The sequence below is a fragment of the Pristiophorus japonicus genome, chromosome 11 (assembly GCF_044704955.1).
Source record: "Pristiophorus japonicus isolate sPriJap1 chromosome 11, sPriJap1.hap1, whole genome shotgun sequence".
Classification (NCBI taxonomy): domain Eukaryota; kingdom Metazoa; phylum Chordata; class Chondrichthyes; family Pristiophoridae; genus Pristiophorus; species Pristiophorus japonicus.
The window spans coordinates 201,399,671-201,426,857 of NC_091987.1; the positions used below are offsets into that span (position 1 = coordinate 201,399,671).

Genomic DNA, 27,187 nt, shown 5'->3' on the forward strand with positions numbered 1-27,187 from the left:
TCTATGTTTCTATGTTAAACCGAAGTCGCGTCTCCTCTCTCAGGTGGCTGTAAAAGGTCTCATGGCCCTATTTGGAAGACAAGCAGGGGAGTTATCCCTGGCATCCTGGGTCAATATTTATCCTTCAATCAACATCACAAAAACAGATTATCTGGTCCTTATCACATTGCTGTTTGTGGGAGCTTGCTGTGCACAAATTGGCTGGCGCGTTTCCATTACAACAGTGACTACACTTCAAAAGTACTTCATTGGCTGTAAAGCATTTTGGGATGGCCGGTGATCGTGAAAGGTGCTATATAAATGCAAGTTTTTATTTTTTTCTATGAATATTGACAACTTGAGCAAGGTTCCAGAGAGCCAATGCCGCCTATTTCATTGTTCCACACCTTCAGGGGAGGGGGGCAGGGAAGAAAATTGGAGAGAAAAAAATGAAGGAGCAGCTAGATTTTAACAAGCCATTATCTTCCTAGCCATTGATAACAGAATCTCATCCATTTTGTTTCTGGCACAAGCAAACAGAATGGAGACAGACAGATGTTTGAAATGTTCAGCACAAAGCTTAGTGATGCACATCTGTCCTGGGGTTTATCCATTTGAGAGAGCATACAAGTCGAAAGACAGCTTATCACAACTTAAAGATAACCTCCAGAGCAAATGATAGCATTAGCAATCTTCTCACTTTATCTTGTGTTAAATATTTTCTTTGCGGAGGCTTCTATACTGCACAAGAATGGGCTGAATTCTTAAATGAGACCCAATAGTTCTTTGGATGATTTAACAGGTCAATATTTCACTTAAATGAAAATGAAAGACTTTTATTGTATTGGGAACAGTAATCGCTCTCAAAAGTCTGGTAGTTGCCAGAATGTTGACACCAGGATTGCTTTGACCATTTCCATTTCTTGCGATACGAACGATAAATTCGTATTTTAAAAACAAGATTTAGGGACAGTGGTGTTGAGACTTGTTAAGTGTCTAGGGGGGAGAAATTGCGAACGCTCCATTTGGAGGTGGTAATGGCCGTGAGGTGGGAGTTCCTGCGCCAGGCGTGGTATTCGGGTTACCGCCCTTGAGAGCAAGTGGAGCACACCTCCTCTTTACATTTCGCCCGTGAGTGACCTACAGCTTCGCCCGGCGAAACTCCGGGGCGAAAACGGGTCATTGCACACGGTGATGATGTCATCATCGCCAGCGCAGCGGAGCGGGTACCACTAGTTGGAGCGGGATGCTACTGGTTACCGCTAAACTCCCACGGACTTTTGCGGGAGTCATTAGCAGCGCCGCGCCCGGGTGAAAAGTTTTTGCGCACCATATGGACCTAATTTATCCCTCTTGATGTTCACGTTGCCTCAAAATAATGCACTACCATTTCTTTGGCATTGTTTAAGTAAATAGACACGTCAAATACAAAGGGGTCTGCACTAACCTTTTGATGAAAGTATTTGTTCAGTTTGGATCAGTTCTCGCTGTTCTATCAAACCCTTCACATTCAGGCCTTTCCACTGACAAACTTGAACTGCCAAAGAGTTGGCCTTCAAAGCATGAGTATACCAGCCTTTTCCATACAGTGCTCCTGCAAATAGATAATGGCCCTAAAAGAGAGAAAAACTATGTTAAAAAGTGGAATTGAAGTCCACAAATGTGCTTTTTAAATCTTATTACATAAATGTGTGAAAACTAGAGATAAGCAAATTGCTGCTAATATGCGTCATCATTTGGTCACATACAGTCAATATATATTCCAATCTATTACACAGATAAAAGTCCAATGTGCATATATTTCAGAATCTGAGAATTTACAATGGGGCAACAGGGCTGAATGGAAAAAAGTATTGGTGAATGATATCAAGCCCATTAACAGTAGCCCTGCCAACAAACATACCAGCAGTTCTTCTGCAAGTTACAGATTAGAGATACAGAATAGAGTTTTGTACCAAAAGAACTCAATTTACGGCTCTTTTCAATATTCCTCCAAAACACAGTATTTCTATTTGGGCTCTGACATACTTTCCAGTATTGTCAGTAGAATTTCAGTAAACCACAATGGTGCGTGTGTGAAATGTGTGCATTATGTCCATATGAAATGTGGATAAACATCCAATAATACAATCATGGATTTTGTCCTTCCAGTTGTGTCTGGAAAGCTCCACAACATTTATAACATAACATAGCAGTCTTTTTCCATGAGGGTGAAGTATTGGTGGTGCTAATGTAGAAACAATGGGCTGGATTTTCCGGTCCTTTGCACTCTGGGTTTCACCCTGGAGCGGCGTGAAAGGCGCCGTTTAGGTCTCCTGCGCTCCTTCGGACCGTTTTTGTGGCAGCGCTCAGCAGCACCGCTGGGAAGAGCTACGCTGGGTGTGGAACGCCTCGCGTTGCGACAACAGCAGGAGTTTGGACTCTACCCCAACTCGTCCGCCTGGAAGCACGCCCGCAATGACTGTCTGGGAAATCAGTGCGGTCCAGCCATGCCATCGGTGAGGAAGTTAAAGTACTCTGAAAGTAAGTGCGTGTTTTTGTTCTTTTAATTTTTTTTAGCGATTTTTGTTGTGGTGGTGTAGGCAATGTGTTGGGAATGTTTTTGTATTTTCTTTTTTAAAAAAAAAGGTCTCCCCTCCCCCAGGCCCCTCTCGGAGCACACACGGTCCGGCAGTTTAGTTCGCGAGATTCACATTTTTACACAAGAAGTGTACAACGCCTCCCTTTGCGCTGTGCCCGACGCAGGGCACAGATGCCGAAACATCCTTACCAAAGCGTAGACTATTCCTAGCTGGTAACTTTCCAGCCCCGCCTCCATTTTCGCCCCGAAAACAGAAAAACCGAAAATCCAGCCCATTGTGTGCTGATTATCACACAAGTAGCATATCGACTAAGTGTAATATCGTGTACTCGTTCTTAAATTTTGGGAACAAGGCCAGTCCAGGTGAGATACATTGCAGCGAGTGTGATGAAGGGTCTACTACACTCAAAATGTTAATCGCATCTGTTCAAACCCACTGTATTATTTCAGATTTCCAACATTTGCATTTTTGTCTCTTATCTGTAGAATTAAAAAGAGCTGCAGCAAGTGGAATGCTTGGTATTAAACAGGTTATAATGGTAATGTATTCTACTGAATTATCCAATTCCAACTTTTTAACACAGGAAACTACTTGTCTGTTTATTGATGGCTGTGTCTTCCTTAGTTGCCTTGCTTTAGAACTGCTGATTGTTTTCAGGCTGTGTGTCATTTGTGCAGTATTTCATCTTCCATTTCTAATTCATTGTATACCTGGACCTCAAAACTGTTAAACTTCTTATCTTGCACAGTCTTCCATTCCTCTACAATCTACAGGTTTTTGAAGTTCAAACACGGCATTATCTAATCACCACTTCCCATTTTTTTCAGCTGTGATATCCCACTTTGTGGGCCTTGATGTGTGATCTTGACTTCTCAATCTAAAACAGAAGTGTCTGCAATGTGCTCGTAAGTGATTGTTTGAATGTACAATGTCATCAGTGAATCCTCTTGTGCATCAGTTGGTAAAGAAAGATTTCTACAGCGCCTTTTATAACCTCTGGACTTCCCAAAGCGTTTACAGCCAATGAAGCACTTTTTAAAGTGCAGTCACTGTTGTAATGTAGGAAACGCGCACGCTTCTCCTTTGCACAGTGGCCCCGACTTGCAAGGACCATCAGCAGGTCGGGGCCTTCAAAGCAGCATACCATTTCAAGGTACAACGCACACTGGAGAGCGATGGCTGTGAAAAGGGCGGTTGGATTGGGCGTCACCAAAATCCAGGTCGCTGTTTGGAGTGTGGGCAAGTATAGCTGGAGCGGCGAGGTTGGGGCGCAGGAGTGGCGAGTGATCGTGGAATGATGCGATCGGGACCGAGGAGAGGCATGGGTTCGGGGCCCAGGAGAGTAGAGGGCCCAGGGGCAGCACGGGTCAGCTCATATGTGCAAAGAACTGGTCTCCAGTCGCCTTGGTTAATCCTTGCCACTGGACCAACACCTAGCTCTATCAAGCCCGTTTGGTGGCTTGTGTGCAATGGCCACCACACATTAAAAATAAATCCACGCACAGGCATCTTCCACCCTTCGACAGTGCAGTGGCAGGTCAGAGTGCAAAGGTAAGAGTTTGGTAAGTGGGAGAGTTCGAGCAAGCTGGAGCGGGAGGTGTTGCTTTGTCTGGTTTTCTCTACCAGTGCTGACTCCACGACCGGAGAGGGGAAAAAAACGAGGTGTGACGTCACAGCCAAGAGGGTAAGTGATTGGCTGGTTGATTGGTGAGTAATTTTTCTTTTTTCCTTTTCTTGTCAGGAAGAAACCTTTGGCATTGTTGCCACATTAGGTTATTTTAAGGGTTAAGTCATGGCAGGAGAGCCCAGACCCGTGTCATGCTCCTCCTGTGCCATGAGGGAAATCAGGGACAGTTCCAGTGTCCCTGACGACTATGTATGCAGGAAGTGTATCCAGCTGCAGCTCCTGTTAGACCGCATGACGGCACTGGAGCTGCGGATGGATTCACTCTGGAGCATGCGCAATTCTGAGGATGTCGTGGATAACACTTTCAGTGAATTGGTCACGCTGCAGGTTACGGTTCCAAAGGCAGATAGGGGATGGGTGACCACCAGGCAGAGCAGGGCTAGGAAGGCAGTGCAGGAGTCTCCCTCCAAAACAGATATGCCGCTTTGGATATTGTTGGGGGAGATGGCTCACCAGGGGAAGGCAACAGCAGCTAAGTTCATGGCACTGTGGATGGCTCTGCTGCACAGGAGGGCAGGAAAAAGAGTGGGAGAGCTGCATTGGTGGGGGATTCTATTGTAAGGGGTATAGATAGGCGTTTCTACGGTCACAACCGAGACTCCAGGATGGTATGTTGCCTCCCTGGTGCAAGGGTCAAGGGTGTCTCGGAGCAGCTGCAGGGCTTTCTGGAGCGGGAGGGTGAACAGCCAGTTGTCGTGGTGCATATAGGTACCAACAATATAGGTAAAAAGCAGGATGAGATCCTACAAGATGAATTTAGGGAGCTAGGAGTTAAATTAAAAAGTAGGATCTCAAAGGTAGTAATCTCAGGATTGCTACCAGTGCCATGTGCTAGTCAGAGTAGGAATCGCAGGATAGCTCAGATGAATACGTGTCTTGAGGAGTGGTGCAAGAGGGAGGGATTCAAATTCCTGGGACATTGGAACCGGTTCTGGGGGAGGTGGGACCAGTACAAACCGGACAGTCTGCACCTGGGCAGGACCAGAACCAATGTCCGAGGGGTAGTGTTGGCTAGTGCTGTTGGGGAGGGGTTAAACTAATATGGCAGGAGGATGGGAACCTATGCAGGGAGACAGAGGGAAATAAAATGGAGGCAGAAGCAAATGATAGAAAGGAGAATAGTAAAAGTGGAGGGCAGAGAAACCCAAGGCAAAAATCAAAAAGGGCCACATTACAGCAAAATTCTAAAGGGACAAAGAGTGCTAAAAAGACAAGGCTGAAGACTCTGTGCCTCAATGCGAGGAATATTCGAAATAAGGTGGATGAATTAACTGCGCAGGCAGCTATTAACGATTATGATATAATTGGGATTACGGAGTCATGGCTCCAGGGTGACCAAGGCTGGGAACTCAACAGGGATATTCAACATTCAGGAAGGATAGACAGAAAGGAAAAGGCGGTGGGGGTAGCGTTGCTGATTAAAGAGGAAATTAACGCAATAGTAAGAAAGGACAGTAGCTTGGATGATGTGGAATCTGTATGAGTAGAACTGCGGAATACCAAAGGGCAAAAAACGCTAGTGGGAGTTGTGTACAGACCACCAAACAGTAGTAGTGAAGTTGGGGATGGGATCAAACAGGAAATTAGGGATGCGTGCAATAAATGTACAGCAGTTATCATGGGCGACTTTAATCTACATATCGATTGGGCTAACCAAGCTGGTAGCAATGCGGCAGAGGAGGATTTCCTGGAGTATATTAGCGAATGCTTTCTAGACCAATATGTCGAGGAACCAACTAGAGAGCTGGCCATCCTAGTCTGGGTGTTGTGTAATGAGAGAGGACTGATTAGCAACCTTGTTGTGCGAGGCCCCTGGGGAAGTGACCATAATATGGTAGAATTCTTTATTAAGATGGAGAGTGACACAGTTAATTCAGAGACAAGGATCCTGAACTTAAGGAAAGTATGAGACGTGAATTGGCTCGGATATTAGGGTTGACGGTGGATAGGCAATGGCAGATATTTAAAGATTACATGGATGAACTTCAACAATTGTACATCCCTATCTGGAGTAAAAATAAAATGGGAAAGTAGCTCAACCGTGGCTAACAAGAGAAATTATGGATAGTGTTAAATCCAAGGAAGAGGCATATAAATTGATCAGAAAAAGCAGCAAACCTGAGGACTGGGAGAAATTTAGAATTCAGCAGAGAAGGACAAAGGGTTTAATTAGGAGGGGGGAAATAAAGTATGAGAGGAAGCTTGCAGGGAATATAAAAACTGACTGCAAAAGCTTCTAGATATCTGAAGAGAAAAAGATTAGTGAAGACCAATGTAGGTCCCTTGCAGTCAGAATCAGGTGAATTTATAATGGGGAACAAAGAAATGGCAGACCAATTGAACAAATACTTGGGATCGGTCTACACTAAGGAAGACGCAACTAACCTTCCGAAATACTAGGGGTTCGAGGGTCTAGCGAAAAGGAGGAACTGAAGGAAATCCTTATTAGTCAGGAAATTGTGTTAGGGAAATTGATGGGATTGAAGGTTGATAAATCCCCAGGGCCTGATAGGCTGCATCCCAGAGTACTCAAGGAAGTGGCCCTAGAAATAGTGGATGCATTGGTGATCATTTTCCAACATTCTATTGACTCTGGATCAGTTCCTATGGACTGGAGGGTAGCTAATGTAACACCACTTTTTAAAGAAGATGGGAGAGAGAAAACAGGGAATTATTGGCCAGTTAGCCTGATATCGGTGGTGGGAAAAATGTTGGAATCAATTCTCAAAGATAAAATAGCAGCGCATTTGGAAAGCAGTGACAGGATCGGTCCAAGTCAGCATGGATTTATGAAAGGGAAATCATGCTTGACAAATCTCCTAGAATTTTTTGAGGATGTAACTAGTAGAGTGGACAAGGGAGAACCAGTGATGTGGTGTATTTGTACTTTCAAAAGGCTTTTGACAAGGTCCCACACAAGAGATTAACGTGCAAAATTAAAGCACGTGGTACTGGGGGTAATGTACTGACGTGGATAGAGAACTGGTTGGCAGACAGGAAGCAGAGAGTGGGAATAAACGGGTCCTTTTCAGAATGGCAGGCAGTGACCAGTGGGGTGCCGCAGGATTCAGTGCTGGGACCCCAGCTATTTACAATATACATCAATGATTTAGATGAAGGAATTGAATGTAATGGTGTATCTCCAAGTTTGCAGATTAAGTTGGGTGGCGGTGTGAGCTGTGGGGAGGATGCTAAGAGGCTGCAGGGTGACTTGGACAGGTTGGTCGAGTGGGCAAATGCATGGCAGGATAAATGTGAGGTTATCCACTTTGGGGGCAAAAACAGGAAGAGAGAATATTAGCTGAATGGTGACAGATTAGGAAAAGGGGAGGTGCAACGAGACCTGGGTGTCATGGTACATCAATCATTGAAGTTTGGCATGCAGGTACAGCAGGCGGTGAAGGCGGCCAATGGCATGTTGGCCTTCATAGCTAGAGGATTTGAGTATAGGAGCAGGAAGGTCTTACTGCAGTTGTACAGAGCCTTGGTGAGGCCACACCTGGAATATTGTGTTCAGTTTTGGTCTCCTAATCTGAGGAAGGACATTCTTGCTATTGAGGGAGTACAGCGAAGGTTCACCAGATTGATTCCTGGGATGGCAGGACTGACATATGAGGAGATACTGGATCAACTGGGCTTGTATCCACTGGAATTTAGAAGAATGAGAGGGGATCTCATGGAAACATATAAAATTCTGGGACTGGACAGGTTAGAGGCAGAAAGAATGTTCCCGTTGCTGGGGAATTCCAGAACCAGGGGTCACAGTCTAAGAATAAAGGGTAAGCCATTTAGGACCGAGATGAGGAGAAACTTCTTCACTCAGAAAGTGGTTAACCTGCGGAATTCTCTACTGCAGGAAGTTGTTGAGGCCAGTTCGTTAGATATATTCAAAAGGGAGTTAGATATGGCCCTTACGTCCAAAGACATTAAGGGGTATGGAGAGAAAGCAGGAAAGGGGTACTGAGGTTGAATGATCAGCCATTATCTTATTGAATGGCGGTGCAGGCTCAAAGGGCCTGCACCTAATTTCTATGTTTCTATGTTTCAACATATGGTTCGGGACCTGGAATATTTGGTCCTTCATTGAAACACCTGTGCATTCAATCTCTTTTTGGCATGGAAGCAAATCATCCTTGATACGAGGGACCACCTATGATGATGATAACTTCCCCTTCTCTATCTGACATCATGAAGTTCCACAGCAATGACATCATGCAAGACATGTGTGTAATCGTTATCAGAACTTTATAGTCATATCCGAGAGTTCGAAGGAAAATGTTTGTTCCTGGGCTACTTAAAGCTAAGGACAGGGTTACAAGAGTGATTGAGACACACCAGTAAGTGTGCAGCCATATGGTACTTCTATGCACATAAGTTAACAGAAAACACAATTCAATTGGAAACATGCATATAGTTTAAAGCAAGTAACTTCTGGTTGTAACAATTTTATCTTACTTTTGTCCCAATATCTTAGGCAGTCCCTCAGAATTGAGGAAGACTTGCTTCCACTCTTAAAATGAGTTCTGAGGTGGTTGTACAGTCCAATATGAGAACCACAGTCTCTGTCACAGGTGGGACAGATAGTCATTGAGGGAAGGGGTGGATGGGATTGGTTTGCTGCATGCTCATTCCACTGCCTGCGCTTGATTTCTGCATGCTCTCGCCGATGAACTCAAGGCGCTCAGCGCCCTCCCGGATGCACTTCCTCCACTTAGGGCGGTCTTTGGCCAGGGACTCCCAGATGTCAGTGGGGATGTTGCACTTTATCAGGGAGGCTTTGAGTGTGTCCTTCTAACGTTTCCTCTGCCCACCTTTGGCTCGTTTACCATGAAGGAGTTCAGAGTACAACGCTTACTTTGGGAGTCTCGTGTCTGGCATACGAACAATGTGGCCTGCCCAGTGGAGCTAATCAAGTGTAGTCAGTGCTTCAATGCTGGGGATGTTGGCCTGGTCAAGGACTCTAATGTTGGTGCGTCAGTCCTCCCAGGGGATTTGTAGGATCTTGCGGAGACACCATTGGTGGTATTTCTCCAGCAACTTGAGGTGTACATGGTCCAAGTCTCTGAGCCATAGAGAGGGCGAGTATTACTACAGCCCTGTAGACCATGAGAGTACAGAAAACTGAAAATTTGTCACCTAATAATTTATTTCCTGGTACTCACTACAGACATCATTATAACTGCTCAACCGTCGGTAGACGTGCCTTCAACTTCCTGGACCCTAAGCTCTGGAACTCCCTCCCTAAACCTCTACGCCTCACTACCTCTCTTTCCTCCTTTAAGATGCTCGTTAAAACCTACCTCTTTAAACAAGCTTTTGATCATCTGCCTTAATTTCTTCTGTGGCTCAGTGTCAAATTTATCTGTTTGACAGTAACACTATTATGAAGCGCCTTGGGATGTTTTACTATGTTTAAGGCGCTATATAAATAAAAGTTATCACTTAAGAAGCTTGTAGAGCAAGTCACAATTAGTAAGCTTCAGTAAGAATGTCATCAAGCAACTACACAAAACAACCTAACATTTGCCACAACAGTGTCACCAAGAACAGGAGTGAGAAATTGATTTCCCTAACTCATACTCCACATAACAGAAAGAATGTATCCGAGTGACTTCCAAGCAGTAATTGTACTCATTTTAAGACTGGAAGCAAGTCTTCCACGATTCCGACAGACTGCCTATGATGATGATGAATTGTAAGAGGTTCAGATGCCACTGAAGTTTTGGGTTTATGTTGATATCAACTGAAACTCTCAATGAGATCCAATTACCAATTGAATGGCTATGTTACACCCACCTCAATGGAATGAGGCCTCAGAACAATGCACCGTTTGGCATCACTCCATGCTTTCCTGTTAAATATAAAGTGGTACAATGTGAATACAGTGCACAAATACAATACTATAATAAAGATTATACTGTAATTATAACAAAGAGATTAAAATTAATACATCCAATCAGGTTGGGTTTTTGTTATGGCTATTAAAACTGATTTTAAAATTCTATATCCTTACTTGAGGCAGCACACCTCTCAAAGCTAAATAAATATTTAAGTAAGGGCATTTTAAAGGGAGAATATGTTAATGATTTCTCCAAGTGAGAAATTAGACAAGGGATCCCAAAAGAGAAGGATAGGAAAGGGGTCAATCCTGTCACTTTTGCCTGTAAATGGAAACATTTATTTCCTAAAACCTGAAGAGAAATACACAGGAAGAATGCAAGGGGCCCGAAATTGGTGAATATACCGCCCGCGGGGACTGCCGACATACCACCCAAAATCGCCAAATCGATCAAAAAATATCTACATACCACCCAGTGGAAAATTCATCAGCAACATACGTCCCGCCCATGCACATCGCCGATATACCGCCCAAAATTGCCAAATTGAGCGCTTACAACTGACCCTGCACACCATTCTGGAAAAGGTGGTTCCAACAAGTCGATCTTCAGTCTGCATCTTTACCTGTAAATTATTTTTTTTTATCTTTCACCACCCCCGTCTCTCCCACCCCCCCAGTCTCTCCACCTCCCCAAGCAGTGATTCCCCCTTCACAAGTATCTCCCCCCCCACCACCACCATATACCTATACAGTGCTCTCAGGCCGGTAGTCTCTGTGGATTCTCGTCTGTGCCTCTTGGGGAGCGGAGCTTCGCAGCAGCATGCACAACTCGGGACCCAAAGATTCCCGAGTGAAAATGACTCACCGCTCGCACACAGCCGGCTGCATTCCGCTCCATCCACTGCACTCCGCTCCGCTCGGCATACCGCCAAGAAAAAAGCGGCTCGGCATACTGCCGAGAAAAAAGTGACAAAAATCGCGCACACTCTGCCCTAGCGGTATGAAATGACATACCACCGAGAAATGGGCGGACGACCACTTACGCCCCCACGGCCTTTTACCAATGAGCCACAGCATTTAACATAATTCTACCTTTTAAAGAGTCAAAATCTTTGCTGATTGCAAGTAGGGGTTATATTGAGCAATGGCAATAATGTGGCACATTTTATATGTTAAAAATCTAAATGTTTCCTTACAATGTAAAATGAGACAGCTACTATTCAGTCTTCAGGCAGACCTGCAGCTATTCGGAATAAGTACTCAGAGTGAAGTATTTAGTCCAATGGTATGTTGTGTGGTCATTACATTTTACATTTAACAAAATTAGGAATTGTACTTGAACAATTCCACCTTAAAAATCAGAAAATATCCACTTGCTGGAGGAAGAAGTCAAGTGACATCAGTGATTCCTCTGAGGAGTACGCCCTGCATTCAACACTGATATTACAATATCTGACTGTTTTTGGACCGAATAAAAATGGCTTTTAATTTCAAAGTTTGCTGAAATCAGTGAAAAGACAGTGAAAATTGCATTTTACTTGAAACAAAAAGTTGGATTTAGTAACATCTATTGGGCAGTGTAGTCAGTGCAAACTGATTCTCAGCAGTTCTGTGTAAAAAACCAACCAGATACTGAAACATTTCAAAACAAGATTAACCAGAAGTTCCTGAGTTGCAAGATGTTTTAGAAGACTGGCTTTGATCTGGCATTAAAAGACTGGCATTGCTTGATCCTCTTAACATCTTGCAAGACATGAATATCTTCTTGACTTCAGAGAAGAGCTCCTCAAATACTCTCCCCTCGCCGCCTCCCAGTATTACATCAATAAAAGAATCAACCCATGTGACATATGTAAGACTAAGCTTTTCAAACGTAATGCATTATCTAAAGAGCAGGTACAAACTTACTTGTACTGACACAACTGCAAATAGCAGTAAGATCTCTTCTCATACAGCAAATGATTAAATGCACTGCAACAAGAATTTACACAAATCAGTTCTCCATCAGTTTCACAGAATGCAACAAAATCACATAATTCACATAATGCAGGACTTTGTGGTAACATAAACAAATAGAACATTTAATTGGAATGATGGTTGCAAGCAAACAGAATCCAGAATTTTTAATATTGATCTAATGTTTAAATAGATAACGTGGACGACACCACTTGTCTTGTGAAGTTGCTTCAAAAGGTTCAAATCACCCATGAGTCACAAAATAAAGGGGGGAGAAACCACAAGCGAGAGAAAGAGCCCCAAGCATCTGTAGTATCGCATTTCGTTCATTAGCCGAGGGAGAACAGAAAGAGATTAGAAAAGAGATAATGCACTATGATCAGACAGTGAAAAAATCTGTTAAAACAACCTGGGGTAACTCGCTACAGCCTCAGGCACCCCGTTGAGACCACAAACTCGCCATTTGAAGAAATCACAAGCTGTGGACCTTTTCACGCTTACAAATGCACATTTTGCAAGAAATGTTGTGCAGAAGCCAACAACTGGAGAAATTCCAGATGAGTACTATGAAATTTATCTGGTGCACGCAAGCCAGGATACTTAAATGGACTCTATTCATTAGTTTCATTCACAAGTATGCAAAATGCTTCTATACCTTATCTGTGGACCCTTAACATGGAATACTTACCAGACTCTTATTGCTTCATTCAAAGACTTGACTGCTGCTTCATAATGTTGTTTTTTCATGTCTGATTCCCAATGTTCATGAAATCTTTTTGCTTGCTGATCATAAAAAGAAAGTTAAAGACATTAGGAACACTAGCCCTCTCCTCAATTTTAGAGTCTATTTTCAAGACTTAATGGAAAATCAAACAAAGGGAATTCTATAAATCTGTCCTTGCTGGGCAGCATTTTTCTACGTAACTCTGTTGAAATGCGTGAAGATGAACTAGTCGCATTAAACAGACCAAGAAGTACTAGGATAAAACAATTGATGGTGGTTAAAGTGGGGTGAAATGCTCCAGAATAGCAAGAACATATTTAGTAACTTTGTAGTGTTTTGCTTATGAACCAGGAAGCTGATCAACAGCATTTAGTTTCATTTCATGTACGAGATAGAAGTATGGTGTAGTCCTCATGTAAATAATACAAACTATTAAATAAATCAATTTTTGCCAAACTCAGGTGTCACTCAAAGCACCGACCATAACTAAATTAAATGTTCAGTTATACCAAATAACTGGAATTTAGAAAGATCATAAAAGGTTGATCATGTTCCATCCTAAAATATATTTAAAATAAATATTAGAAAATATGTATATTATATATTGAGTGACGTTTTAATTAACGAAGTGTGAATTTTCTAATGGACTGAGATAAACAGGGCTCAAGTTTCGGACCCCTGCTAGAAAGGCGCACTTTGGAGAGGCCCGCCGAATTTGTAGAACTGAAAAAACGCCAAATACTTACCTCGAGATTCTCCGATATCTGTGGGGCCATTTCCAGCTCGGCGCGGCACAGCAGGAGCTGCTGGGGGCGGAGCTCTAGCCCTGCGGCAAAAACAGTGCCGGCAGCTGCGCGCATGCGCAGTAGCTCCTGGCCCTCCCAGCGTGTCCTGTCTCCAGGCGACAACCCTATCCCTGGCCGAAGGGACATCACCCCAATCCCGGGCCGAGTGGCCTGACAGTACTTACCTCTTCCGCGGCGGCTCGCCCAGCATCTCCTGGCGGCAGGCCCCGCCCGAACTCCTCGGCGGCGGCAGGGCCCACCCACCCGGCATCTCGCTGGGAGCGGGGCCCTCCCGAAGTAGCGCCCTCGTCGGCGGCAGGGCCCGCCCGAAGTCCTGGGTGGCGGTCCGTCGTCTGCTGGGGGCGTCGGCGGCAGGCCCTGCCCGAAGTGCTAGTCGGCGGCGGGGCCCGCCTGACCGGCATCTCCTGAGGGAGCCCCGTCCCAGCACGCTGTTGGAGAGCTCCCGGTGCTGCAGTAGGTGAGTAGAAACTTAATTTTTTATTTATGGATTGATTTTTTTGTTATTTTTTAGTTTTTAATTTGTTAAGATTTATTGGTTGATGTATTGATTTATTTATCATTTATTATTGATGATGGCTCTTTATTTGTAAAAGTGAAGTGTTTAATGCTTGTAACCTTTCCTTCCTCCCCTCCCCCCCCCCCCCCCCCCCCCCAGCCCCACTATCTCTCGTTCCCTACGTCTAATTATTGTAAAGTGTAGGCAAGGTTTTTCTGAGCGTACAAAAATCTACACTTACTCCATTCTAAGGTAGTTTGGAGTAAGTTTTCGCTGCCTAAACTTGCAAAACAGGCGTAAGTGGCTGGTAATGCCTCCTTTTGAAAAAGAAACTATTCTCACTAGAATTGGAGCAAAATAAATGCTGAGAATTGCAATTTCTAAGATACTCCATTCTAAACTAGTTGCTCCAAAAGAATAGGAGCAACTCGAGCTGAAACTTGAGCCCACAGTGGACTAGTAGATTGTATCTTTCACTTCTAGAACCAAATTCTAGATCCAGCCCAGACATTAGATGAAAGACTCCTCTTTGCATTGACTGCAATAGTCCTATAGGTGTTTATATCAGTTTAGGGAGTATAAAACCCAGTGCGTGCAAGCTACAGGCTCAAAATTCATGAGGATGCTGGATTGGGAAATGGAAAATTCATGGTGCAATAGAGGGCTGAGGAAGCTTCTATTGCATCAAACCTGTACTCCTAGAATTCAGGAGTGCAAGACATTAAGCATGGATGCCAAAAGTGGAAAATTATTTCATTCTTCAGCAACAACATGCTTCGCTTTAATGAGCAAAGAATGCTTCAAAGTACATCTTTAAAATACAGCTTTTCTACTCCAGCATTAGTTGCTCGTGCTCTTGGTTAAGTATGAAAGATTTGTAATTATTTGAGACTGAAATATGATTGATGCTAGTTTCAGTGATATGTTGCTACTCTACTGTCTGCAAACATTACTGCCTGCATGGATGGGATAGAAATTGCCATGGGGAAATTTAATTTCAGCATGGTTCAAAACTGGCTATACTGATGATTGTGTCTTTTGTGTTTCATGGAACTACTTTAGTTTGGAAAAATATGCATCTTCCAAAAATTATGTTTCTTCACATTCCTAATTGTAGTATTAGAAAATAATTCACAACTGAAACATATTTCTGAATTCATAGCATCTTGATTGATATAAACTTTACAAAGTGGGGCTAAATTATTACTTCCAACAAAGGGCCAGTTGAATCTCTTACCTCCTCTTCCTGAAAGCACTGATCTTCAAATTGCTCAAACAGATCATTATGATCTATAGAATACTGCTTTATAAGATTAAAATCTGCAACAACAAAACAACCATGAAGCAGCAGCTAAACTAGGGAACAAGTTTAATCCCGAATTGCTAAAGCTTAGCTTAACAGTGAGTGCTGTTGACATCAAGAGAAGTATATAAACTGTTATTTATGGACTCAACCCAATCTCTTGACAAAAGGGATTGAAAATTTCTCATGATAAATCGAGTGAAATTCCAGAACAACATTCTACCTTACATCGTACATTGTCATCCTTAACCTGTTGCATGAAATTTCCATGCTGTCAGGTGCTTTAGTAGCTATCATGTTCCACAGAGTACTTAAACATCTCTAGCTATCCTTATCCTTATAACGTTCAATGTGGCTTTTTGGGTTCAGTACAACATTAACTTTTTTTGTTGGAAGTCTGCCTCTTCAAATCTTTTATTTAAGCTTAGTGATTTTGCATACGAGGAGTTTCTGAGCTCACCCACAAGGGAGTTAAATTACACAGTTAATTATCCCAGATGTTGCAGTCATCTTGTAATTTCAACTTTAAGGATCAATTCAGCTCTCTTGCACTACTGGACTCAAGTGTCTCCTCCAAATCAGTTCCCTTATGAAATCATCAGCACACCACTGGAACATATTAATAAAAATGGAATGAAATTTAAATCAGAATTTTTTAACAACCACTCAATATTTGTAAAAGGGATTGTTAACAGCACACCACCATAAGTATTTCCACAGGTTTACTAGTTAAGGCTGCAAATTGAATAAATCTCAAATATTAGAAGGAAAACAAATTCACATTTCAACAGGTTAACTAAAAGCTGAGTCAAATTTCCTTTTAAAAAAAAAAGAGAAAAATGTGGTCGTAAGTAAGTTAGTTTGTGGGAAAGCTCTTTGTATGAAAAAGCTTGGGTGAACGAATAAACTTGGATTTATATAGCGTCTTGCGTGTTTTCATGACGTCCAAAGGCTCTACAGGCAATTCATTAGTTTTAAAGTTTAGTCACCGTTGATGTATAGTTGCAGTTGCTAATCTGTTCACAGCAAGGACTCACAATGTCGGAGTTGCTTTCCATCTGAAGATGACTATCAGGAACACATTATTAAATTCAGTACATTTGTCTCATCTTCCACTGGAAACTTATATGTAAACACCTCTGTGGGATTCTCCATTTTAAGTGTATCCACACCTATCTGTTATGGTTTTCTAATGACACCTACAGCCGTTTAATTGGATCTTCTCTTGATGAGTGCCTGTGGTGCAGGAACAGTTTAAAAGCTGGTGTGAGTCTCTAACCACAAGGTGGCGGTGTAGAGTAGGTTTTTTAAAAGCCAGTCTGTGCTATGTTTTCCCCTGCCCAATATGGAGAACCAGCACACTGCTTTGAGAGAAACGAGGAGGAAAATTAATTCCAACTTACTTACAAACAAAAAATCTTCAGGTATGATGCCTATATAGTGACGGCCCAACTCTGGTCGCCATCATTGTCTTTGACTGGTGGGTCCCTTGCAAGCTGCTGCAGTCCACCATCCCCTTCTGATTTACCAGCCTGTTGATTGTGCTCTCCACCCTGATAACCAACCAACTGTAAGCCATGGCTGGATATCCACCATCAATCTCTTATGTAAATACAAAACCTCAGAATTGTCAGGAGATATATAAAATATATAAAGCAAATCAGCAAGTCATGGACAAAGACACAATAGAATTAAATGTGCTATTCACAATGCACAACTTTAGCACAGTACTTTGCACCAAGTGTCAGCCATGGCTCAGTTGACAGCATCCTTGTCTCTGAGTCAGAAGGTTGTGGGTGCAAATTGCACTTGAGACTTGAACACAAAAACCTTAGCTGAAGGTCCAGTATTGTACTGAAGGAGTGCTGCACTGTCGGAGGTGCCGTCTTTCGGATGAGACATTAAACCGAGGCCCTGTCTGCTCTCTCAAGTGAATGCAAAAGATCCCACGGCACTGTTTTGAAGAAGAACAGGGGAGTTATCCCCGGTGTCCTGGCCACTATTTCCCCCTCAATCAACATCAATAAAACATATTATCTGGTCATTATCACATTATTTTTGTGGGGCCCACCGACACTCACTGGGGGCCTGCCGACACTTGCTGGGGCCCGCCCAGGACACCTCCCCACCCCCCCGCCCCTTCAGGCTGACTTCTCTTTATCCGGCAAAATCCCTTATTCGGCACAGGCCAGGTTCCGAGGGTGCCGAATAAGGGAGCTTCAACCTGTATTAGTAACCTGAAATACATATCATTTATCAAAAATTTTAAGTGTTGAAAAATCCTTCTAAATTGAAAAAAGGAGCTCACTTCAAGCAATGCATATATTTTCAACTGGAAGTAGGAAATGGAGTTTACAATTCTTCACAGACAGTAAAATGCAATCAGGCGGTACTCACAATGAAGACCAGTGAGAGCGAGGACTGTCGCCGTTTGCATTTTATTCCCAAAAGTCAACGTCTTCCAGACATCCCGAAAAATCATTTGCTGCTTTACCACTTTTATTGCCTCTTCCAAAGTGGAACACTGAAAATAAAGTCTATCTTTAATTTCTGAGTTAAAATGCACATTGCATCTCCAAAAAAAACCTTCCGTTTTAAAAAAAGTATACATTGTTTCAATATACAGTAACTTACATTTTTTTTATAGCTTTTTTTGAATGAAAACATCCATTATATACCAAAACCCACCAAGAGCACCCCTTTTTCTTCCGTTCACAGGTGTGATGCATCGTTTTATTTAATTGAACTTCTGTGATGAACACCCAGGGAAGTTGTATATTGCAGATGGAGGAAAAAGTCATGAACATAGCCACATTGATTTTTTTTAAAAATCATCTTCTAATGGACTCAGATCCAGTTATGATAGCATGTTGCGTGATATTTTCTGGACTTTGGGACCGGCTTGATGGATTGTAACAGCCTTGTCCAATCCTTTACACTTCTACGTTCCAATCAGTTTTAGTTCATGAACTTATTTCAAATATTTATACCTAATGTGTAGTTGTTTAGTGCTCTTCAAAAATTAGTTTTGCAGAATTGGAAAATAACTGGGTTCTTACCTTAACAAGGTTTCCAACAACACGAATAAACTGCATCAGCAGTGGTCGCTTCAACTGCAAAATGATTTGAAAAATAGATGAAAAACTGGTACTTAGGAGCACAGGAAGAGAAGTAGGCCATTTGGTCATGATTTAGTTGCTTACTTACAGCATAAACAAGCAGAGCCCTGTGTGCAGATTCAAAAAGATTAATGATCTTCAGTGTTTTGAGATCAAGGTCCTGCAATTCACCGCAACTGCAAGAAAAAAAAAAGATGCTTCGTGAACTCAGCACTTGTTAAAGAAATTAACAATACTGCAGACACATTGACAGATCGTTGGGTGGGAATCAGATCTGTTAACTGCAATAAATAACTTACATAAAGGTTTTCTTCCCAATGGCTACATTGGTGAAACCAGCAAGTAATTGAATAGTGAATCGGCAACCTGTTTTACACTACTGCAGTCAAAATTATCCCCAAGGTCAACATAACCAATCAGATACCAGTTTGGTGCTGAGACTAGATCTTTTCTGAGGCTCAATTCATGCTCATCAAAGGTAATATCATTATCATAGGCAGTCCCTCGGAATCGAGGAAGACTTGCTTCCACTCTTAGAACGAGTCCTTAGGTAGTTGAACAGTCCAATTCGAGAGCCACAGTCCGTGCCACAGATGGGACAGTCGTTGAGGGTAAGGGAGGGTGGGACAGGTTTGCCGCATGTTCCTTCCGCTGCCTGCCCTTGTTTTCTGCACGCACTCGGCGATGAGACTCGAGGCGCTCAGTGCCCTCCCGGATGCACTTCCTCCACTCAGGGCAGTCTTTGGCCAGGGACTTCCAAGTGTCAGTGGGGATGCCACACTTTATCAAGGAGGCTTTGAGCGTGTCCTTGTTACGTTTCCTCTGTCCACCCTTGGCTCGTTTGCTATGAAGGAGTTCTGAGTAGAGCGCTTGCTTTGGGAGTAGAGCGCTTGCTTTGGGAGTCTCGTGTCTGGTATGCGGACAATGTGGCCTGCACAGCGGAGCTGATCAAGTGTAGTCAGTGCTTCAATGCTGGGGATGTTGGCCAAGTTGAGGACGCTAATGTTGGTGCGTCTTTCCTCCCAAGGGATTTGTAGGATCTTGCGAGCGTGGGCCATTTCTCATACCTCAGGAGCCTCTCATCAACAAAAGCAGACATTGATGAGGAGATTCAACACCGCCTCCAGTGCGCAGCACAGCCTTCGGCCGCCTGAGGAAAAGAGTATTCGAAGACCAGGCCCTCAAATCTATCACCAAGCTCATGGTCGACAGGGCTGTAATAATACCTGCCCTCCTGTATGGCTCAGAGGCATGGACCATGTACAGTAGACACCTCAAGTCGCTGGAGAAATACCATCAACGGTGCCTTCGCAGGATCCTACAAAGGTAATATCAATTCTAAGGAATAGAGCACATTCATCTTCCATTTGAAAATATAGGCATTTCAACAAGAAAAATATCAACGAATGGTTTGTTCCAGTATCTTTCAAACTATATAGTTGGAATTGTGAATACTAATTATACAGAGAGGAAACACACAATCCATGATTATTTTTGAAGTGTATTACACTTAGTAGTTTCTTTACAGTAGAAATATTGTAGGCTGCAAGGAGTATGAGCGAAGCAAGGCTAAATGCAGCAGATTCATTGCCAATATAGAAAATATTTTTAATGCCATTTTTCTCCCCACTTTTTTTCCTGGTGATAGTGACTCACCATTAAGTATATGGTTCCACAGGCTCTCCAGCACCTTTCTCGAGTGTTCCTTCATTGTCAACTTAAACAGGGAGTGTCAAATCTGACAGTGTCTCAGCTGCAGGCTTGGTGCTGCCCTGTGATTCATTATGACTCGGGACAATATTCAACGAGTTTTTTTACTCTACATATTTTCATAATAAGTATTCGATACTCCCAAAAAGAAAATAAGCTTTTTCTGAGCACAGGTGTGTCCCCATTGCCATCATAAACACTGTGGCATGTGATTGGTCCATAAAGTCATGCAGTTACATCAAAAGATATAAAGATTTCGATCAAAGTACAGCAAAAGTGCCAGAATTAAAGGGACAAGCTGACATGGTAAAAATGTCTTGTAAAACTCATTACTAGATTTATACCAGGAGAAGAAAACAATGCTTTGATTGATGCAATCATGCCAACATTATGTGCAACATCAGCATTTCTATTTTTATTTGATTTCCAAAATTCAGTCTTGTTAAAATTACTGGGTAGTGCCCTGTAATTCACTATGACTCAGAGAACACTTTGTTTTATAAGACATATTGTACAATCTTGTAATATATACACAGTTGATCTCCAATTGCTGCTCATAAAAAAACATTGGCCCACAAATTCGGGGGCACACAAAGGGCAGGGATCGCGTCGGTCTCATTTCCAGCGAGTCGGCAAGCGACATCAGGCAGCTCACTGTAAAGGTGGGATGCATGATCAGATACAGAAACACAGAAAATAGGTGCAGGAATAGGCCTTTCGGCCCTTCAAGCCTGCACCACCATTCAATATGCTGATGGCTGATCATACAACTTCAGTACCCCATTGTTGCTTTCTCTCCATACCCCTTGATCCCTTTAGCCATAAGGGCCATATCTAACTCCCTTTTAAATATATCTAACGAACTGGCCTCAACAAATTTCTGTGGTAAAGAATTCCACATGCTCACGACTCTCTGAGTGAAGAAGTTTCTCTTCATCTCGGTCCTAAATGGCTTACCCCTTATCCTTAGACTGTGACTCCTGGTTCTGTACTTCCCCAAACATCGGGAACATTCTTCCTGCATCTAACCTGTTCAATCCCATCAGAATTTTATATGTTTCTATGAGATCCCCTCTCCACTGAATATAAGCCTAGTCGATCCAGTCTTTCTTCATGTCAGTCCTGTTATCCCGGGCACCAGTCTGGTGAACCTTCGCTGCACTCCCTCAATAGCAAGAATGTCCTTCCTCAGATTAGGAGACCAAAACTGTGCACAATATTCAAGGTCCTCACCAAGGCCCTGTACAACTGTAATAAGACCTTCCTGCTCCTATACTCAAATCCTCTTGCTATGATGGCCAAAATGCCATTGACCTTCTTCACCGCCTGCTGTACCTGTATGCCAACTTTCAATGATTGATGTACCATGACACCCAGGTCTCATTGCACCTCCCCTTTTCCTAATCTGTCACCATTTAGATAATAATCTGCCTTCCTGTTTTTATCACCAAAGTGGATAACTCACATTTATCTACATTATACCGCCTCTGCCATGTATTTTCCCACGCACCAAACCTGTCCAAGTTACCCTGCAGCCTCTTAGCATCCTCCTCACAGCTCACACTGCCACCCAGTTTAGTGTCATCTGCAAACTTAGAGATATTACATTCAATTCCTTTGTTTAAATCATTAATGTATATTAACAAATAGCTGGGGTCCCAGCACTGAACCTTGCGGTACCCCATTAGTTACTGCCTGCCATTCTGAAAAGGACCCGTTTATTACTACTCTTTGCTTCCTGTTTGCCAACCAGTTCTCTATCCACGTCAATACATTACCCACAATACCATGTGCTTTAATTTTGCACATTAATCTCTTGTGTGGGACCTTGTCAAAAGCCATTTGAAAGTCTAAATACACCACATCACTGGAATCCCTTGTCCACTACTAGTTACATCCTCAAAAAATTCTAGAAGATGCGTCAAGCATGATTTCCCTTTCATAAATCCATCCTGTCACTGCTTTCCAAATGCACTGCTATTACATCTTTAATAATTGATTCCAACATTATCCCCACCACCAATGTCAGGCTGACCGGTCTATAATTCCGTGTTTTCTCTCCCTCCTTTTTTAAAAAGTGGGGTTACATTAGCTACCCTCCAGTCCATGGGAACTGATCCAAAGTCTATAGAATGTTGGAAAATGACCAGCAATGCATCCACTATTTCTAGGGCAACTTCCTTAAGTACTCTGGGATGCAGACTATCAGGCCCTGGGAATTTATCGGCCTTCAATCCCATCAATTTTCCTCATGCAATTTGTTGACTAATAAAGATTTCCTTTAAGTTCCTCCTTCTCGCTAGACCCTTATTCCCCTAGTATTTCGGGTAGGTTATTTGTATCTTCCTTAGTGAAGACAGAATCAAAGTATTTGTTCAATTGGTCTGCCATTTCTTTGTTCCCCATTATAAATTCACCTGATTCTGACTGTAAGGGACCTACTTTTGTCTTCACGTATCTGTAGAAGCTTTTGCAGTCAGTTTTTATGTTCCCTGCAAGCTTACTCTCATATTCTATTTTCCCCCTCCTAATTAAACCCTTTGGCCTCCTCTGTTGAATTCTACATTTCTCCCAGTCCTCAGGTTTGCTGCTTTTTTTGACCAATTTATATTCCTCTTCCTTGGATTTAACACTATCCCTAATTTCCCTTGTAAGCCATGGTTGAGCCACCTTCCCCGTTTTATTTTTAAGCCAGACAAGGATGTACAATTGTTGAAGTTCATCCATGTGCTCTTTAAATGTCTGCCATTGCCCATCCACCGTCAACCCTTTAAGTATCATTCGCCAGTCTATCCTAGCCAAATCACGTCTCATACCGTCAAAGTTACCTTTCTTTAAGTTCAGGACCCTAGTCTCTGAATTAACTATGTCACTTTCCATCTTAATGAAGAATTCTACCATATTGTGGTCACTCTTCCCCAAGGGGCCTCACAAGATTGCTAATTAATCTTCTCTCATTACACAACACCCAGACGAGGATGGCCAGCTCTTTAGTTCCTCGACATATTGGTCTAGAAAACCATTCCTTATACACACCAGGAAATTCTCCTTCACCGCATTGCTATCAGTTTATTTAGCTCAATCTATATGTAGATTAAAGTCACCCATGATGACTGCTGTACCTTTATTGCACGCATCACTAATTTCCTGTTTGATGCCATCCCGAACCTCACTATGACTGATGGTGGTCTGTCCACAATTCCCACTAGTGTTTTCTGCCCTTTGGTATTCCGCAGCTCTACCCATACAGATTCCACCTCACTATTGCGTTAATCTCCTCTTTAACCAGCAACGCTACCCCACCTCCTTTTCCTTTCAGTCTATCTTTCCTGAATATTGAATACCCTTGGATGTTGAGTTCCCAGCCTTGGTCACCCTGGAGCCTTGTCTCGGTAATCCCAATGACATCATATCCGTTAACAGCTATCTGCGCAGTTAATTCATCCACCTTATTACGAATGCTCCTCGCATTGAGACACAGCCTTCAGGCTTTTTTTTTAAACACTCTTTGTCCTTTTAGAATTATGTTGTAATGTGGCCCTTTTTGATTTTTGCCTTTGACTTTTCTGCTCGCCTTTGACTTTTCTCCTTTATACCTTTTGCTGCTGACCCCATTTTACTTCCATCTGTCTCCCTGCATAGATTCCCATCCCCCTGCCCTATAAGTTTAAATCATTGCCAACAGCACTAGCAAACCCTCCCCCAGGACATCGGATCCAGTCCTGCCCAGGTGCAGATCGTCCGGTTTGTACTGGTCCCATCTCCCCCAGAACCGGTTCCAATGTCCCAGGAATTTGAATCCCTCCCTCTTGCACCATTCCTCAAGCCACATATTCATCTTAACTATCCTGCTATTTCCACTCTGACTAACATCTGGCACGTAGCAATCCTGAGATTACTACCTTTAAGGCCCTACATTTTAATTTAACTCCTAGCTCCCTAAATTTGTCTCATAGGACCTCATCCCACTTTTTACCTATATCATTGGTACCTATATGCACCATGACAACTGGCTGTTCACCCTCCCCCTGCAGAATGCCCTGCAGCCGCTCAGAGACACCCTTGACCCTGGCACCAGAGAGGCAACATACCATTCTGGAGTCTCGATTGCGGCCGCAGAAACGCCTATCTATTGCCCTTACAATAGAATCCCCTACCACTATAGCTCTCCCACTCTTTTTCCTGCCCTCCTGCGCAGCAGAGCCACCCGTGGTGCCATGAACTTGGTTGATGCTGCCTTCCCAATTGGCTATCTCCCCCAACAGTACCCAAGGTGGTATATCTGTTTTGGAAGGAGATGACCGCAGGGAACCCCTGCACTACCTTCTTTCCACTGCTCTTCCTGATGGTCACCCATTCCATATCTGCCTGTGTAACCTTTACCTACGGTGTGACCAATTCACTAAATGGGCTATTCACTACATTCACGACCGCTGCAATGACAGTCAACTGAACTTCACTTTATAAAAAGTTTACCTTCTAGGTGGCTCAGCTGCAGGAGATTTGCTGGTATATGTTTGTGTTAAATGCAGTACTCGCTAGGATCGCAATAGTCAATGACTGCAAGTGAACAAGAAGCATTCCCATAATATGGTAAAAGCATAACTACTTCAATGCAAACATGTGGTTGATGTATCTGAATAATAAATGCTGATGTGAACAGGTCATGGACAATTTCTGTCTGTAATTGGAAAATAGCAGGCAATCTTCTGGATATCGACTTGACACAAACTTCCCAGTGGCATTTTAATGTCCACTTAAGAGGTGTCAGTCAGCACAATAACAGCAACAGAAGACAGCACCCCAATTCAAAACCCCACAATGTGGGTTGACCAAGTACTGCTCACATCCTCCTGTCAAGCCTTAGCCAACAGGCCATTCCAACCACCTCAGACACAAGGTCACCTAGGTTTGTATTGTACATTTTTCCCAATTTTATCTCAATTATATAATTTTTTGATGATATAATAGGAAGGAGCCGAGAAAAAGGTAACAGACCACCACAAACACCATTTCTGTGTAGCTGAAACAGATGCACGGGACCAAAATTTGTAAAGTTGACAAAATAAAATCACAATCTTGCAATAAATCACAAGGGACGGCAAGACTCAACAGTTTGGGTTTAAAAATCATTTAAAAAGCTAATATCTTAAAATTTTGGAAATTTATCTGTAAAAACTGAAAAGGGCATGCTTCTCAATTTAAAATCTGCTTTGTTGAACTGTAGTTTGACACATCATTTGGATCATGTTGAATCCAAAATAAAAACATCCTTTTACTGAAAAATAACAACGCTGTATTGAATTCACATACAAAACAGTGGAATTCTAAACTTAAAGTAAGGCTATTATGGATTTATTATATGGATTTATTTGTTGTATCGTTTGTAGCTTCCATTGTTACTGCAAAACTTACTGCTCATATTGGACGAGCTCCGCTTCAGCAGCCCAGTTCCTGTAGCGTTCATCCAGGTGAGACTGGCCAAAAAGAATTGGGCTCAGGAGCTGCACTTTCACAACGTGGCAATACCTCTTCAGCACAGACATCCTCAGGTAACACCATCTCTTCGGAATCAGCACTGGAAACAAGAACATACACCACCTTAAGAAAATAAATTGCTAGTTGGATACCTAATCTAATCAATCTTTCAGCTCAATAGAGCCGAGCTAAGCGAAAACAAAAATAATGCAGTTAGCATCTGAGCAGCCAGTATTTCCCCCATTACTATCATAATAGCATTTTCAAGCTGTTACATAAGAACATAAGAATTAGGAACAGGAGTAGGCCATCTAGCCCCTCTAGCCTGCTCCGCCATTCAACAAGATCATGGCTGATCTGGCCGTGGACTCAGCTCCACTTACCCGCCCGCTCCCCGTAACCCTTAATTCCCTTATTGGTTACAAATCTATCTATCTGTGACTTGAATACATTCAATGAGCTAGCCTCAACTGCTTCCTTGGGCAGAGAATTCCACAGATTCACAACCCTCTGGGAGAAGAAATTCCTTCTCAACTCGGTTTTAAATTGGCTCCCCCGTATTTTGAGGCTACCTGCTGTAGCTTTCAAGGCACAGCCCTCCTCTCCACAACAAGCATTACATTTCTCATGCTGAATAGTATAAAGCACTATATGAGAAATGTATAGACCCATTCAAAAAGTAACGACTAAAATTAAAGCAATACATTTAGCATATATCAAATAAGTATTTCTGAATTTCGTCCTTCCCGACATCTTCAGAATATTAGTTTGGCACAACTGGTTGTTCTAGCAACTGGTTTGTGCTTTGGAATGATAAGCTCACTACTTAGTGTTAGTAAGTTCCCAATCTCAGTTTGTTTGTCAGGAAAGTGGCAAGCGGATCTCAGCTGCTTCTGCTCTGAGAGGAACAGAGAGGGAAGAAACACGGGAGGGAAAAAAGCTCATTTTAAATCAGCAGCCTAGTCACTGCAGGCTGTTCTGGCACATCTCCCGGTAGCAAGTTCAAGAGCAGCAGTGGTATCGGCACCGAACTGCCTGTCTAGTCGCTCAATGAAGGAATGTCAAGTTTGCACCTAAAACTAAGAAAGTACGCTATGTTAGCAAGAATCGTTGTTTATTGCTTTGATCTCCATCATAAATACTATACAAGCTTAATCAAAGTTATAATCCCATTATAGGGAAGTCTGTACTATGGTGTATAAATATCCTTCTAAAATATTTTGCAATATTTATAATTACAATAGTTAACAGATAATGGAAAAAAAATATCAAAGTTATAACCATCAATATAAGATAAGCACCAAGAAATGTGGTTGGGAAGTGTTGAGTACAGTATTAAAGCAGTAGTAGGACATTTGGAAAAGCAAAATTCAGTCAGGCAGAGTCAGCATGGATTTATGAAGGGGAAGTCATGTTTGACAAATGTGCTAGAATTCTTTGAGGATGTAACGAACAGGGTGGATCAAGGGGAACCAGTGGATGTGGTGTATTTGGACTTCCAGAAAGCA

The 27,187-nt window shown here is 42.7% G+C and overlaps 1 protein-coding gene across 6 annotated transcripts in view; it reads right to left on the bottom strand.

The window, feature by feature from the left end:
• The window catches only part of LOC139276434 (uncharacterized), a 133,093-nt gene that overhangs the window by 90,924 nt on the left and 14,982 nt on the right, over positions 1-27,187 (bottom strand). For 5 of the 6 annotated variants that reach the window (XM_070894421.1, XM_070894422.1, XM_070894418.1 and 2 more), the window contains exons 4-12: positions 25,617-25,779; positions 18,580-18,667; positions 18,432-18,485; positions 17,770-17,896; positions 15,307-15,389; positions 12,732-12,826; positions 11,996-12,058; positions 10,045-10,099; positions 1,427-1,592 (exon numbers count right to left, since the gene is read on the bottom strand). In XM_070894421.1, the coding sequence (XP_070750522.1) occupies positions 1,427-1,592; positions 10,045-10,099; positions 11,996-12,058; positions 12,732-12,826; positions 15,307-15,389; positions 17,770-17,896; positions 18,432-18,485; positions 18,580-18,667; positions 25,617-25,779 (894 nt within the window). Of the gene's footprint in view, positions 1-1,426; positions 1,593-10,044; positions 10,100-11,995; positions 12,059-12,731; positions 12,827-15,306; positions 15,390-17,769; positions 17,897-18,431; positions 18,486-18,579; positions 18,668-25,616; positions 25,780-27,187 lie in introns of those variants that run through there. The other variant, XM_070894424.1, reaches the window with a different exon arrangement.